General features: G+C 67.4%; 2 protein-coding genes across 4 annotated transcripts; both read left to right on the top strand.

The window, feature by feature from the left end:
- Nucleotides 1-29: 29 nt before the first annotated feature.
- Nucleotides 30-4,668, top strand: LOC111538168 (metastasis-associated protein MTA1). Of its 2 annotated transcripts, XM_031935736.1 has the most exons (6): nucleotides 30-643; nucleotides 796-831; nucleotides 2,426-2,437; nucleotides 3,430-3,461; nucleotides 3,785-3,936; nucleotides 4,009-4,668. In XM_031935736.1, exons 2-6 carry the CDS (start codon nucleotides 801-803, stop codon nucleotides 4,157-4,159), a joined length of 378 nt encoding a protein of 125 aa, XP_031791596.1. In that variant the 5' UTR covers nucleotides 30-643; nucleotides 796-800; the 3' UTR covers nucleotides 4,160-4,668. The 2 variants fall into 2 exon arrangements, with proteins under 2 accessions (XP_031791596.1, XP_031791597.1); XM_031935737.1 differs by lacking the exon at nucleotides 2,426-2,437 and having other exon boundaries at nucleotides 38-643.
- A 3,805-nt stretch (nucleotides 4,669-8,473) lies between these two features.
- CRIP2 (cysteine rich protein 2) lies at nucleotides 8,474-13,744 on the top strand. 2 transcript variants are annotated; one of them, XM_023205801.2, is made up of 8 exons: nucleotides 8,474-8,755; nucleotides 11,951-12,045; nucleotides 12,134-12,191; nucleotides 12,383-12,523; nucleotides 12,606-12,674; nucleotides 12,752-12,846; nucleotides 13,044-13,101; nucleotides 13,193-13,744. In XM_023205801.2, exons 1-8 carry the CDS (start codon nucleotides 8,713-8,715, stop codon nucleotides 13,258-13,260), a joined length of 627 nt encoding a protein of 208 aa, XP_023061569.1. In that variant the 5' UTR covers nucleotides 8,474-8,712; the 3' UTR covers nucleotides 13,261-13,744. The 2 variants fall into 2 exon arrangements, 1 of the variants encoding a protein (XP_023061569.1); XR_003306763.1 differs by having other exon boundaries at nucleotides 12,752-13,101.
- The last annotated feature ends 581 nt before the right edge of the window (nucleotides 13,745-14,325 follow it).

The following is a 14,325-nucleotide window of genomic DNA, read 5'->3' as shown; positions in this document are numbered from 1 at the left end:
GGTCGTGGCCCCTGTCCTGTGGGAAGAGGTGGCTGGTATCAGGGCTGGTCCTCAGCAGCTGTGTCCCTGGCCAGGCTGGCTGGACGGTCGGTTCGCTGTCTGACCAGCAGCCAGCCCTCCACCAGCAGCTCCGGAGGCCTGGACATGGGGGCTGTTGAATACGCGTTGTGCTCACGGGCCTGTGTGTGGATCCTGTTGTGCCGCGGCTGAGGGGCCTGGCCCCTGCCAGGTGGTCTCCCTGCTCTCTGGAAGCCCTGAGGTGCAGGATTGGCCTGGGCACACGTCTTGCGGAGAGCCCTTGGTGCTCCTGGGCGCCTGGCTCTGTGGTGACCTCCCTGCTTCCCGCCCAGTCAGGATGGGGCCTCGGGTGGGGCCACGTGGAGCTTAGTTCCTGGTCGTATCCCAGAACCCTGAGGGCCAGAGCCTGGGCCTGCCTGCCCATCCCCTGCTGGGCAGAGGCGACTCGCTCTGCCTGTGTCATTCCCGGCAGAGACCCACCCCCGTCCCCCGAAGCCTGACCCCGTGAAGAGCGTGTCCAGTGTGCTCAGCAGCCTGACGCCCGCCAAGGCGGCCCCTGTCATCAACAACGGCTCCCCCACCATCCTGGGCAAGCGCAGCTACGAGCAGCACAACGGGGTGGACGGTGAGTGGCCCCCTCGCCCGGTGACTCTGGGCCCGCCCCGCCCGGTGAGTGTGGCCCTCCCTTCCCGGTGAGTCCGGCCCGCCCCGCCCGGGGCGCCCGCGGCGCGTGCTGACGCTGTCTTCTCTCCCTCTCTCCCGCCCCGGCGCTGCCAGGCAACATGAAGAAGCGCCTCTTGATGCCCAGTAGGGGTAAGGCCTGGGGCCGCGGGCGGGCGCTGCGCCGGCCCCGCCCGCGATGCCCGTGCTGTGCTGCTGAGTGTGTCCCCGCGGCGGGCGGCCCAGGGCCCGTGCTTGGGGCAGTCCACGTGAGCCCGGCCACAGCCCAGTCCCCCACGTTCCTCCTGACATCACTGGTCCCTTGGTGAAGACCCCCTGAGCCCAGGCATGTGGCCCTCGGCCCCCTGGCCCCACACCCTGTCAGTGGACTGTCCTGGCACGTGTGGCCCTGGCGCCCCTGCCTGCGCTGTCTGCCATCGCGCTGTGACTGCCCGCATGCTGCCAGCCTCAGCTCCTGGGGCCGCCCGTGCTGTGCCTGCAATCCTTTCGTGCGCCTGCCAGGCGGGACAGTGGGGAGGGAATGGTCGGGGGTGTCTGTGCGGGTCGTGGGCAACTGAGCTTGCACACACTGGTGACTTCTGTCGGAGAATTGGCTCAGGTGCTCTGGGCTGGTTGGTGGGAGCAGGGGCTGCGGGACCCAGTCCCCTCAGGGAAGAGCAGATAAGACCAAGCCTAGCATGGGAGGGCCAGGTGTGTGGGGCCCGGGTGTGCACCCAGGCCTGGGCCTCCGGGGGTACAAGTGCTGGGCCCGCCAGTGTGGGTGTGCCTGGAGCCCCTTCCCCAGGCGGCTTTCACTGAGGGTGCTGGCCAGGGCAGCAGGGCCAGTGTGGGGACCTGGAGGTAGATATGGGCAGTGGCCGTCCAGCCCAGCCAGCCTTGTCCCCTTAGGGCATTCTCTCAAGGCTGCTGGGTGCCCTGGCAAGCACGTCCCACGGGGTCAGCACGCCAGCGGCAGCGCAGGGTGGGCCTGAGATCGGGTGTCAGGCTCCGCCATCTCCACCTGTCTCGGCATGCACCCCTGGCCTGTCCATGCAGCCCCTGCCCGACCGCCCGTGGCGCTGTCTCTGTCTCACCCCAGTCCCCCTCCTTTCTTGGGGCGCCCTCCCAGCCATCTGGAATTGGGGCTGCCCTCGTTGCCTAGTCCTGGGCCCAGGGCCAGCCCACTCTGGGCTGGCTTTACTGGTCTGTTCCCAATGGCGGGGAACAGCCCCATGAGAACTGGTAGAAACAGGAGGGAGTCCTTGTCAGCAGGCATCTTCGAACTTTTTGTTTTGTTTTGTGAAAAGCGGTTAACCAGCAAGTTAGATAAAAGCTTATTTATTCCCATTGAATTTTCCACACTGCACACTTCAGTCCCAGCTGTGCGGTGGTTGTGAGAGAGTGCCACCACTCGCCGCCTGGCTGGGCGGGCCCTGGGCTCAGAGGGGTCAGCCACAGAGGAAGCGCCTGTCCTGACGTGTAGTGGCCAGTACCTGGGCGCTGGAGGGGGCTGGCTGGGTGAAGATGCCGCCCGGGGTCATTGGCACACACGAGATGGGGTCTCTGTCCAGCCCGGGTAGGCGTGAGCTGAGCCTGCCCACGGCACGGGGCCCTAGCGCTCTAACCCGGCCATTTGCCCATGCAGCCTGCTGCTCTGTCCCCACCTGTGGGGCCTGCAGATGGGTGCGTGTGGCCCACTAACCTAAAGCGTGTGTTTTCTTCCCTCTGCTGTCCACCGCTCTGGTAGGCACTTACCTGGGTAAGTAGTTTTGTGCTACTGGCCAGCCCTGGGTGCTGGGCCTTGGCCTGTGGCAGGTGCCCTGAGGTATGGCCGCTCCTGTTCAGGAGCGCTGTGGATCAGGCACCTGGGCCCCCACCCGACCCTGCCTGGCAGAGCTAAGCAAACTGGTAGGGAAAGGCTGACCCAGGGCTCCAGGGCCCCGAGTTAGGAGGCGGCTACAGTGGTGGGGGGCTGGACAGGCCGCTTCTGTTCCTTAAGGGCCGGGCCTCAGCTAAGCAGTGTTTTTGGAGCTGGCAGGTTGCTCCGATGCCCCTGGGCCCTGGCACCTGAGTTGAGTATGATGTCCTGCCCTCCCTGGGCTGGTCCTGCTGGGAGCCGAGCCATCCTGGGCCCAGCTGGGGTGACCAGGAGCATGGACCCCGCCTCTTGGCCCAACTCCCACAGTGCCCCTTGGGCTCCTCACCCTGCACTGTGGGAAGTCAGAGGTCTCTGGCACCCCATCCCCGAGCACATGCCAGGGTGGCTCAGGCCCAGCCGGGGCAGTGGGTGGTGACCTGCTTCTGGCCAGGGTGGCGGCTCTCTCGGAGCCTTGGGAAGAAGCCCAGCCTCCTGGTGGGGCAGTGCCAGCCACGGTGTGGCTGCCCTGCAGAGGGGCTTGTGCCGCTGCTGGACTGACAGCCTGGCGAGGCTTTGCTTGTCTCGGCACAGGTGGGCAAGTGGGTGGGCAGCTGGCCCCTGTGCAGGGAGGCGGCTGTCAGGTCCAAGGCTCCTGGCCTCCTGCGTGGAGCCAAGCCAGTGTGTCTCTGGCCAGAGAGCTGTGGGGCCGCCAGGCGGCCCAGGACCCAGGGAGGCGAAGCCCCACGTCCCCCAGGCCCATCCTGGGTGTGGGCTGTGGCTCGGTCGGCAGGTGGCCCCCGCCCATCGTCCAAGGTGGCCGAGGCTGTGGTGGGTGGTGGGAGTGCAGGACGCACGGTCTCGGGGCCTCATTTCTCTTCTCCATTTCTCGTCAGGTCTGGCAAACCACGGACAGACCAGGCACATGGTAAGAGGAACAGCCCATGATGGGATACCGTGTGCTCACCCATGTGTACCGCATGGCTCTCTGGGGTGTTGAGAAGAGGCCCGGCCAGCCCTGCCAGGTGCCACATGGAAGCTTCCAAGAGGCCTGGCAAGACCAGAGGGGCTGCAGCACGTGGGGGCCATGGCCCCTGGACCAGGCCCAGCGGTGTGGGGCCGACCAGGGCTGGGGTGGCGGGGGGTCGGCCAGGCGTGGTACCTTGGCTCGTGGCCCCTCCCAGCGGGAGCCCTGCAGGTGAGGTGGAGCTGGCCCGTGGCCGGCTGCCCAGGAATCGCACCCCTCTGCAGGGACCAAGCCGGAACCTCCTGCTCAACGGGAAGTCCTACCCCACCAAAGTGCGCCTGATCCGGGGGGGCTCCCTGCCCCCGGTCAAGCGGCGGCGGATGAACTGGATCGACGCCCCGGATGACGTGTTCTACATGGCCACGGAGGAAACCAGGTGGGGCCTTCCCAGGGCAGGCGGGAGGGCTCTGCACAGCGTCCCGGCCCTCACCGCCACCTCTGCCCACAGGAAGATCCGCAAGCTGCTCTCCTCCTCGGAAACCAAGCGTGCTGCCCGCCGGCCCTACAAGCCCATCGCCCTGCGCCAGAGCCAGGCCCTGCCGCTGCGGCCGCCGCCGCCTGCGCCCGTCAACGACGAGCCCATTGTCATCGAGGACTAGGGGCTGCCCCCACCTGCGGCTGCCCCCCCGCCCCTCGCCTGCCCACGCGGCCCCTTCCCAGCCAGCCCGCCGCCCGCCCCTCAGTTTGGTAGTGCCCCACCTCCCGCCCTCACCTGCAGAGAAACGCGCTCCTTGGCGGACACGGGGAGGAGAGGAAGAAGCGCGGCTAACTTATTCCGAGAATGCCGAGGAGTTGTCGTTTTTAGCTTTGTGTTTACTTTTTGGCTGGAGCGGAGATGAGGGGCCACCCGTGCCCCTGTGCTGCAGGGCCTTTTGCCCGGAGGCCGGGCCCTAAGGTTTTGTTGTGTTCTGTTGAAGGTGCCATTTTAAATTTTATTTTTATTACTTTTTTTCTAGATGAACTTGAGCTCTGTAACTTACACCTGGAATGTTAGGATCGTGCGGCCGCGGCCGGCCGAGCTGCCTGGCGGGGTTGGCCCTTGTCTTTTCAAGTAATTTTCATATTAAACAAAAACAAAGAAAAAAAATCTTATAAAAAGGAAAAAACCAACCCGTCCTTCCCTGTGTCTTTTGTTCCCAGTCCCTCTCCCTGACTCAGGCCCTGGGCTCCCCACCCGCATCGGGCGGCCCTAGGCTGTGGCTCTGCCCTGGAGCCGGAGGCCCCTGGAGAGCCACCCCAGCCTCTGGGCTCTGTTCCTCTCCCACCTGCCCACAGACCTTCCCCTGCGGGGCCTGGCGCAGTGCTCTCTGCCCTCCACAGGGGCAGCAGGCAGTCGCAGGGCCCAGCCCCTTCCCCAGTGGAGCTGTGCTGAAACCTGTGCGTGTGTCCGCAGCAGTGCTGGCTGGGGACTGCCGCCCACCAGGCAGAGCTGGCCCTGCCGAAGACCCTGTGGCTTCCCACCAGGGCACAGCACTGCTGGGCCGGCGAGGCCTTGGAGTGCTCCAGCCGGAGTTCCAACCTCCTGGCCATATAGAGCCTGGCCCCAGCCGCCCAGGCGTTTCTGCCCAGAGCTGTGGCCCCCAAGCAGGTGTGCACTCTCCACAGTAAGAATCTGCTCAGATTTCAGCAAGCACATTCTCAGAAATCCTGCTTGGCCCATCCTCCAGCACCCGACTTGCAGGCCCAGGGACAGGTACAGGCCGGGCCACCAGAAGAAGGATAACCTGGCTCCAGAGCAGCCCTCTGGCCGTGCCACCTCAGCCGGCCAGGAGGGTCCGCCCAGGCCTCTGTCAGGGAGAGGGGCTCCTCTGTCTCCCCAGAGTTGTGCCTTTGCTCCCCCAGCCCACCCAGGCGCCCTGTCATGTGGAAATCTCAGCCACGGAATTAAAATAGACACCACTTCTGCTGTCTCCCAGGAGACAAAGATAAGGGGGCGTCCTGGCCTCCCATGGGAGCCTGTGCTGGGGCCCAGCAGTGACAGGACTGGGTGTCGGGGACTCGGCTGCAGTGCATGTCCCACCCACCCTCCCTGGGCTGCTGGCACCCCGCCACCCCGCCCCCACCAGCCAACTCTAATCTGCAGCCTGCATCCAAGTGACCCCACAGCCTGAGGACTTGTCTGTAGTGCGTCATTAGAGGGCTGGGAAATCAGGTCCTTGACCTCATGAAGGACACAGCCCCCTCTGAGGCTTTTTTCCAACCCTGGGGGTCTGGAGGAAGGGAGCAGGGGCTCAGTCCCCTCTCCCTTCCCCAGGCCTAGGACCTGCCTCCCAGTGCTGCCTGTGAGGTTCTGGCCTCAGCAGCTCTTCCGTCCCCCAGGGCCTGCCCTTCTCTAGAGTCAACATGTGGGCTGTGAGGTGTCCTAGGTCCTGGGCTCCGTCCCAAGGGCAGGGAGGCCTTGAGGAGAAGTGGGGCCCTTTCCCACCCCAGACACTCTCCCCAGCCAGACACCCAGGCTGCAGCACCCTCACAGGGCCAAGCTCTGGCCACCTGTGCTGGGTGGGGCCTGGGCTGCTTGGGGGTCTAAACCTGGACTTAGAAATGAGTGGGCACGGGCCGGGGGGAGCATTGGCCTTGGTGCCCAGGCCATGAAGGGGACTCCCAGCTTTGCTCTGTCCTCACCAGGCCCTTACCTGCTGATGGGACAACAGCCTGCTCCCTGCACCAGCAACCCCACAGGGGCTGTGGCTCCCCAGGGCCAGGGGCATCTCAGGGTGGCAAGGCCATCATGCTGTCATGCCTAGAGACCTGTCCTGCCAGCTCCGCTCCACCCTGCTAGGGGCCTCTGTCCACTCAGCCCAGCCTGGCTTCCCTGCAGTGGAGCTGAGTGGCAGGGGCCTGCCATCTGCCAGTGTCACAGGATGGTGGAAGGCACCAGACCACTATGGCCCAGGGGCGTGACCTAGCCCCACGCCCAGCCATTGGCCCTGCCAGCTCCCTTCACACCCGCTGTGTCCTGTGCCCCCCTCTCCACTCGGGCTCGTCCTGCTCTGTCACTGCCCCTGCCTGTGACCCACCGCAGCCTCAGAGGTGGAGACCAAGGCCACTGCTCTGCACCCATTGATCCTGACCCCTGCCTGCCAGGCCCAGCACAGCCCCATCGCATTAGGGAGCTTCTGGCCGCTGCCCAGGGACTGTGGCTGGGGTGAGGGCAGTGCAGCAGCTGGCACTCTCCCTGTCCCACCCCACCCTCCATGTGTCTCCAGGGCACCTGGCCAGTGCCAAATGCCATTCCTTTGCTGCCGCCCTGGGAGGGGCCTGCCTCCACCCCCATCCACTCTTCGGGCAGGGCTGGGGACCATGGAGCCGGTGGTCTCCCTCCAGAAGACCCCTGTGGCCAGTCAGCCCCGTTCTCCAGAGCGAGTGCCACAGGCCGCAGAGGTGGGGTGAAGTCAGGGAGGGTAATGGCCTAGCCCCAGGCTCCCAAGCTGGGCAGAACAGGGCAGGGAGCTGGAGAGGGTCTGGCAGTGGGTCCATGAATCCAGCCTGGGCAAGGCCCTGCTGTGAGGGACCCCTAGGGACCCCTGGGCCTGCCAGGGAGGAAGGACTGCCCAGGAAATGTACTGACTGATGCCTCCTTGCCATCTTCTGCCTTGGCTGGCACAGATCCCAAGTGCAGAGGGGGAGCTGGTCGGGCTGGTCAGTCGGGCGTGGGGGTGGGCGGCATGTTTCTGGCCTGCTGTCACCATGGAAATGTCAGTGGCTGCAGGGTGTGTGCACAAGGGAGGAGGGTGCTGCCACAGGGAGCCCGGCCAGGGCCACCATGAAAGCCAGGAGTGCCTAGGGCCACTGGCTCACAAACATGCCTGGTGCACCAGGCAGAGGAAACAGGCAGGTCTCCGTGTCCAGCCCACAGCCTCCAAGACACTGGGGGAAGGGTGTCCAGAGTCGGCTGCCCAGCAAGCACGTTCTGCTGCCTCGCTGGGGCCAGGAGGCTCAGAGAAGGGCCTACAGGGACAGCGCACCAGGAAGCCTGTGGGTGCGGAGGTTACCCCCACTGGGGCCAGGCAGGCTCCAGGGAGCTCTAGGGCGGAGGCAGGGTGGTGAGGAGTGGTCAGGCAGGCCCTGGTTGGGAGGAGGCCAGAGTCGGGATGTGGGGGTGGGGTGACTGGCTGACCCCTCAATCTCCCGCCTGACCCCTCGAAGTCAGGCCCTGGGCCCCGAGGCCCGCAGCTGGTCCTGGGCGGTGCGGCAGAAGGGACTGGAGTGTCAGCCCCAGCCAGGGGAACAGAGGGCACGCCCATTCCTTCCCCTCCTTCCTTCCCTTCCTACCTCCTCACCGCCTCCCCGGCCGCCCCCTGGGTGGGAGTGCTTAGGGTGGACGCCTTTAGCGCGGAACCCTCGGCGCTGGTGCCCGCCGCCCCTTCCCGGCCTCAGAGGCAGACGTAGACCTCCCCACACCCCCACCAGCAGCTTCTCGCGCTGTTTTTGGAGGTGGCGGCGCCTTCCTTCCTGAGCCCTGCCCTCCACCCAAGGAGCCTTCAGCACCACAGACAGTGTTGGGGCGGGGCGCGCAGGGGGCGGAGCGGGACACGGAGACCCGGACAGGGCTAGGGGCCGTGCCCACCGGGAATCCGACTCCGCTCCCGCGGCGCGACTGTTGCTATGGAAACCGAGCAACAAAGGGAAGCGGGGCCGGCGCCGGGCGCGGCGAGGTGGGGGTGGGGTTCTCCCGGAGCCTGCGACCTCTTCCCGCGGCGTAGCGCAGCCTGAGCGCCCAGAGCCGGGAGTGGTGGACCCCCAGGCCCAGCTCACTAGGGCTCCCCGCGAGCCGAGGGCCAGGCTCCGCACACCCCGCCCGCAGCCCCGGAGACGGCCCGGCCAGGCGGCCCCGACGTCGCCATGGAAACAGCCGGGGCGCGGGCGGCGCCGCGGTCGCCCGGGCGGGCCCCCGTAGACGCCACCTCCGGCGCGAGGGGCGCGGGGACGCCAGACCTGGCCCGGCTGCCCCGCACCCGCCACCCCTGGCAGGTGCGCCCCGCCTCCGCGGCGCCCCTAGGCGGCCCCCGGCCCGGGGGGCGGGTTATCGAGGCCCCGCCCCATCCGCGGAGCCAATGGGGGCGCGGACAGCCGGGCAGGCGGGGCTGGGCGCGGGCGGCTGCGGCCGGGAGGAGAACGGGCGGAGGGCGCGGGCCGACCGGGCGCACCGACCATGGCCTCCAAATGCCCCAAGTGCGACAAGACCGTGTACTTCGGTGAGTGCGTTCCCGCTCCCGGCCCGCTCGGTGCATCCCGCCGCCCTTCGCGGCCAGTCCCGCGCCGCAGAGCCGCGGCGTAACTTAGGGTGCGCCCGGCCCCGGCCCCGGCCCGAGGATGCGCGTCCCGGAGCCTGGCTGGCCGCGCTGCCCACGCGGCTGAAGCCAAAGGGTGGGGCTGCGCGAAAGCGGGGGCGGCCACACCCGAACCCCGAAGCCGCTTGTCTGGGCGGGGCAGGGACCACCCGGGCGGGGCTTGTGGTCCCCCGGGATGGGGCCGGTGTTTGGGGGAGCGCTCGGGGAACCGCGGACGCATCCCGGATCCCAGTTCTTCGGGCGGCGCCGGGCGGGGCGGGACGGGGCGGGGCCGGGCGGGGCAGTACGTCCCGGGTGCCTCCCGCGCGACCCCGTGGGCCTGGGCCCTTTCTCCTGGACCCCCACACTCGCTGCCCCGGGAACACGTGGCCAGGAACAGTGACCCTCAGCTCCCACTCTGGCCTCCGCCGAGCTGGGCTGGGCCAGGTTTGGACTCTGTTGGGATTCAGTCCAAGCGGGGGCGACCTTGGCCTCTGCCTCCTGCTTGTCCCAACGCATTCCCTTGGCGCCAGTTCCCCCAGGAGTTTCACACGGGGTTAGAGTGGGGGCGGGTGTGACACGCGAGTCCCCGCGAACCTGAGAGGGACCTTGTGCTCAAGAAGCCCAGGTGTCCAGGACCCCTGCCCCCTCAAGGTCAGAACAGCCCTGGACGGGATGCAGGTGGTGGCGGAAGGAGGGATGTCTCACAGGGCGGCCCTCGGTCGGTAGCCCCTCCCCCAGGCGCCCTCTCCGTCTGGGCTTACTCACTCCCTGGGCCTGGATGCGCCCTTCCTACCCCCTTCCTCCTGGCTGATTCCCTGCCCAGCTTTCTCCAGGGTGGTAAGGTCCCTGCCCACCCACCCACCAGCTGCTGCACTGGGGGATAGACTTAGTGAAGCAGAGAGGAGGGCCGGGACCAACAGGGCCCCTGCCATGGTCGCCCCATACCCAGAATGCAGCCAGGCTGCTGGGAAGGCCGCCACTGGGCTTCCCCGGCTCACAGGCTGGAGGGGGTTGAGGGGAGGTTGTATTTTGCTGTTCCCAGAGGGGAAGGACCGGATTTGGCCTGGAGTGCTTCTGGCGTGGCTGGGAGCCGAGGGGCTTCCGGCTGCCTCGCCTGGAGCCCGCTCAGCCCTCAGTCTCTGTCCCAGTGAGGGCTGTCTCTGCAAGGCTTAGGGTGGGAGACCGTCCCCAGGGCCCTCCTGCAGTCCAGCTCCCCATGACTTTGCCCCAGGCCAGGCCAGGCCAGCCTGGGGCTCTCCAGGGTCTTGGCCAGCAGTCCTGTGGACAGCCTGGAAAGGCCTTCTGCCTGCCGGGCCGGCGGAGGCTCTCAGCGGAAAACAAAGGCGCTTCAGACCCAGCTGGCTTCTGTCCTGCCTGGGAGGCACTGTGAGGGTGAGGGTCCAGGATCCTGCCCGCCCTCACACCAGGCTGCCCCCGCAACTTATACCTGAGTAGAACCCAGGCTGGCATGTCAGAGCACATTGAGGATGCCGCCCTAGAGCCCATGCAGCTAGGATGGGCAGCTGGTTTGCGTCTGAGCCATTAGACCCAATCGATTCTCTGTTCCCTACTCGGACCCGTAATGTGTGGCCATCGACCCACCCAGTGGGTCTGAGGGCCAGTTCCCTGCCCCCACTTGGCCCATGTCCCAGAGCTGGCCAGAGCGGAGTGCTGGCAGCCCTGGGCTGCAGCTGCCACGGCCGATGGCCTCGAGACTTCCTTGCTGCTGCCGGGACGCGCCTGCCCACTGTGCCGCCAGCCCCTGCCTGCCCTGGTGTGGCCCAGCTTCCTGAGTGAAGTGGTTCTGGGCAGAGGGCTCTAAGCTGGTGCAGCCTTGTGGTTGGGCTGGTGTCCTGGAGGTTGGCCCTGGCCGTGCCCAGAGGGTTGTGCCAGGGCCATGGAGAGCCAGCATTCACGGCCCTCTACCTAGTAGGCCACCTGGGGGATCCCATTTCACTGCCAGGAGCAGCACCCATGGACCTCTCAGAGTGGGCTTCACCCTAGCCAGGTGCCCTCCCCGATATCTGCCAGACAAAGGGCGCTGGGCCGCTTGCTGAGAAGGGGGGCCAGGAGAGCCACTGGTCCTTGGCCGCCTGATGGGCTTGGCCGGATTCTGCCGGACAGGGTGGGCTCAGCCTGCATGCTCCCTCCCCCCAGGGCCTGCAGCTTGTCCCCCTTCCCTTCAGAATTCCGGCTCTGCTGGGCCCTTCCTGACCCTCCCCACCTCTTCCTGCCTGACTCCCTGGGGAGGCCCCTGCTTCCCTCCACCGGGAAGCGGCCGAGTAGCCCTAGTGCGGGGGTGGGAGGCAGCGGCGGAGGGTGCCTGACCCTCAGCAGCTGGCCTCAGATCTTCCGTGCCAGTGGCAGCCAGGGGCATTAGGGTGGGGGAAGAACTCAGTGTTCAGGACGAGGAATCCACAGACAGATGTGGGTCCCGCCTGGAGGCCCCAAGGGGACGGCGCCTGGCCTTCCCACGAGGGAGCTGGAGGCTCTGGGGCCGCACCTTTGACTCAGCAGCAGGGCACTGCCAGCCCCATCAGGGCCCAATTGGTGGGGATCAGGGGCGTGTCAGTGCGAGGCAGGTGTGAGAGGGAGAGCACGTGTGTGGAGGAAGCAGGTGCACTGGAGAGGCAGGTGTGTGAGTGTAAGAGAAGGGTTTGAGGGAATGACAGGTCGAGGAGAGGCAGGTGTGTGGGGGGGGGGGAGTGTGTGGGGAGGCAGGTGTGTGTGTGAGAGGAAGGTGTGTGGGAGGCAGGTGTGAGACGGGTGTCCAGGAGGCAGGTGTTTGAGCGAGGGCAGGCCCAAGCACAGACCCCTTCACCGCAGGCACTGAGTGGATTAACAGGGCAGCCCCGGGCCCCTCCTCAAAGGTGGCTCTAGCGGGGTTGCAGGGCTGGGGCCGCTGAGACCCAGAGGGAGAGCAGGACCTGGGGGCACCGGGCTAACAAGGGTCTCAGAAGGTGGTGCAGGGCCTGCGGGGTGGAAGGAAGGCGCCTGGCGGAGACATCCTGAAAGTCGGGACCCCCCGAGCGCGTTGGAGTGGTGGCTGCCAGGTGGGGACGGAGGGGGTGCGGGGCGCGCCCCGGCCCTGACCCCCCTCCCGCCCCTCCTGCTCAGCCGAGAAGGTGAGCTCCCTGGGTAAGGACTGGCACAAGTTCTGCCTCAAGTGCGAGCGCTGCAGCAAGACGCTGACGCCCGGGGGCCACGCCGAGGTGAGCCCCGCTGTGCGGCACGGGCGGGGGTGGGGTCGCGACTCCGGCCACCCTCAGGCAGGGTCCTGACCCGCGCCTCTCTGCGCAGCATGACGGGAAGCCGTTCTGCCACAAGCCGTGCTACGCCACCCTGTTCGGACCCAAAGGTGAGCCCCGGCTGCCCTTGGCCTGCCCTGGGTCCTGCCGGGAGGAGCCTGGCGCTGGCGCTGGGGAGGGCTGCGGATCCCGGCCCAGACTCCCCGCCACCCTGGAAAGCCTCCTGCCCCCAGCGCCCAGCGGGCCGTTTGCTGAGACGCCGGGTGACCGCGGCCCCCACCCCATGTGCCCCCACCTGCAGGCGTGAACATCGGGGGCGCGGGCTCCTACATCTACGAGAAGCCCCTGGCGGAGGGGCCGCAGGTCACCGGCCCCATCGAGGTCCCCGCGGCCCGAGCGGAGGAGCGGAAGGCGAGCGGCCCCCCGAAGGGGCCCAGCAGAGGTGGGCTGGGCGCGGGCTGGGGCTGGGGGTTGTGGGCACCTGCGCCCCTGGCCCTGCCCCTCCCTGACTCGTGCGCCCACAGCCTCCAGTGTCACTACTTTCACCGGGGAGCCCAACACGTGCCCGCGCTGCAGCAAGAAGGTGTACTTCGGTGAGTGCGCGCCCGGGCCCCGGACCCCCGCCCCCGACCCCGCCCCGGGGCGCCGCCTCACTCCTCCTCCTTCCCAGCTGAGAAGGTGACGTCTCTGGGCAAGGATTGGCACCGGCCCTGCCTGCGCTGCGAGCGCTGCGGGAAGACACTGACCCCCGGTGGGCACGCAGAGGTGAGGGGAGCGCGACGGGGCTTGGGGGCCGGGCAGGGGCACGGGGGGGGGGGGGGGGGGAAGAGGGGGGGGGGGGCGCCAGGAAGGGATGGGGGGGGGGAGGTGCTTCTGGGAACTGCGCTGTCCCTGGAAGCCTCCAGGTGATGGGTCGGGGGAGTCTGTGGACCCCTTCCTCAGCACCCCACCTTCTGCCTCAGCACGATGGCCAGCCCTACTGCCACAAGCCCTGCTATGGAATCCTCTTCGGACCCAAGGGTGAGTGTGGCCAGGGTGGTCCGCGTGTCTTCCCTGCCCTCCCCGTCCCTCCACTCTTCCTCCCACCCACCCCAGTGGCCTCCCTCCACAGGAGTGAACACCGGCGCGGTGGGCAGCTACATCTATGACCGGGACCCCGAGGGCAAGGTCCAACCCTAGGCCGCAGCGGCTCTCATGACGTGGGCCCCCCTGCTTGGCTCTGCTGGAAGAGTGCCCAGCCACCCAGTCCTGCCTGCAAGCCCAGGGCGAGTATTGGAGGAGGGGCAGCCACGGGCAGAGCGCCATGCCCATCCCTGAGTCTGTGGTGTGTCTGCCCCCTCTGGCGTCCTCTGGGCGTCCCATGACCCCTTCTGTGTCTGTGCCTCCGAATCCCCGTGTGACCCTGTTCCAGCACTTTCCCGCCAGCCCTGCGTGTCCCTGCGCACTGTCCGCCCTCCTTCCCTCTCCTGCTGCCCACCCACCTGCCAGTGTTATTTATGTTCCCTTTGTGGCTGACGGCCACGCCCTCACCGTGTCCCTGGCTGAGGGCTTCCCTCTGGGATCCCCTGCCTGGTGCCCACACTGCCTCACAAGCCCTCGCCCCCCTCACGTGGCTCACCTGCTGCTGAGCCTTGTGCTGTCAATAAACGGTTTGAGGATTGCAGGATTGTCTCGGCTTGTGGGATGGATGCAAGTCCCAGACTGGGGTCTCTTTCTCCGACCCATGCATGCTCCCAGCCGATGCCCCTGGGCCTGGCTGCTAGTCGGGGTGGGCCCTCCTCCCGAGGGTGATGGTGGGAGGTGGGGCCCTGGGATGTTTCTGAGGAGGAGGGAGGGATGGGGGCGGGCAGCGTGCTCCCTGGTTTGGGTGGTGGTGCCCACCCAGATGGGGAGGCAGTAAGAACGCCAGGCTGTGGGGAGGTAAGGAGGGTGGGAGGCATTCCGGGGCCAGGGTCCTGGCCAGGGTCAAGTGAGGGTGGGATCCATGGGGGACAGAGCCCTGGGGGAAGGTTGAACCTGGAACCCTGAAAATACCAACAGCAGGCCTGAGAACCCGGAGCTGCCTGGGTCTGTGGAGCCTGGGAAGCGCAGGAGGGGTCAGCCCTGAGAGCAGAGGGTTGGGGGCAGGGGAGCAGAGGAGGGGTCCTGGGCAGAGAATGGGGAAGCTGGTGAAGGGTGGGTGTAGCAGGGGTCTCTGGCAGCTCAGGACTGGACTGAGAAGCGCAGGAGGGTCTGGGGGCTGTG

Source organism: Piliocolobus tephrosceles, chromosome 6, assembly GCF_002776525.5.
Source record: "Piliocolobus tephrosceles isolate RC106 chromosome 6, ASM277652v3, whole genome shotgun sequence".
Lineage (NCBI taxonomy): Eukaryota > Metazoa > Chordata > Mammalia > Primates > Cercopithecidae > Piliocolobus > Piliocolobus tephrosceles.
Note: the sequence above shows the minus strand (reverse complement) of the source record. Positions and strands in the feature narration are given on the sequence as shown.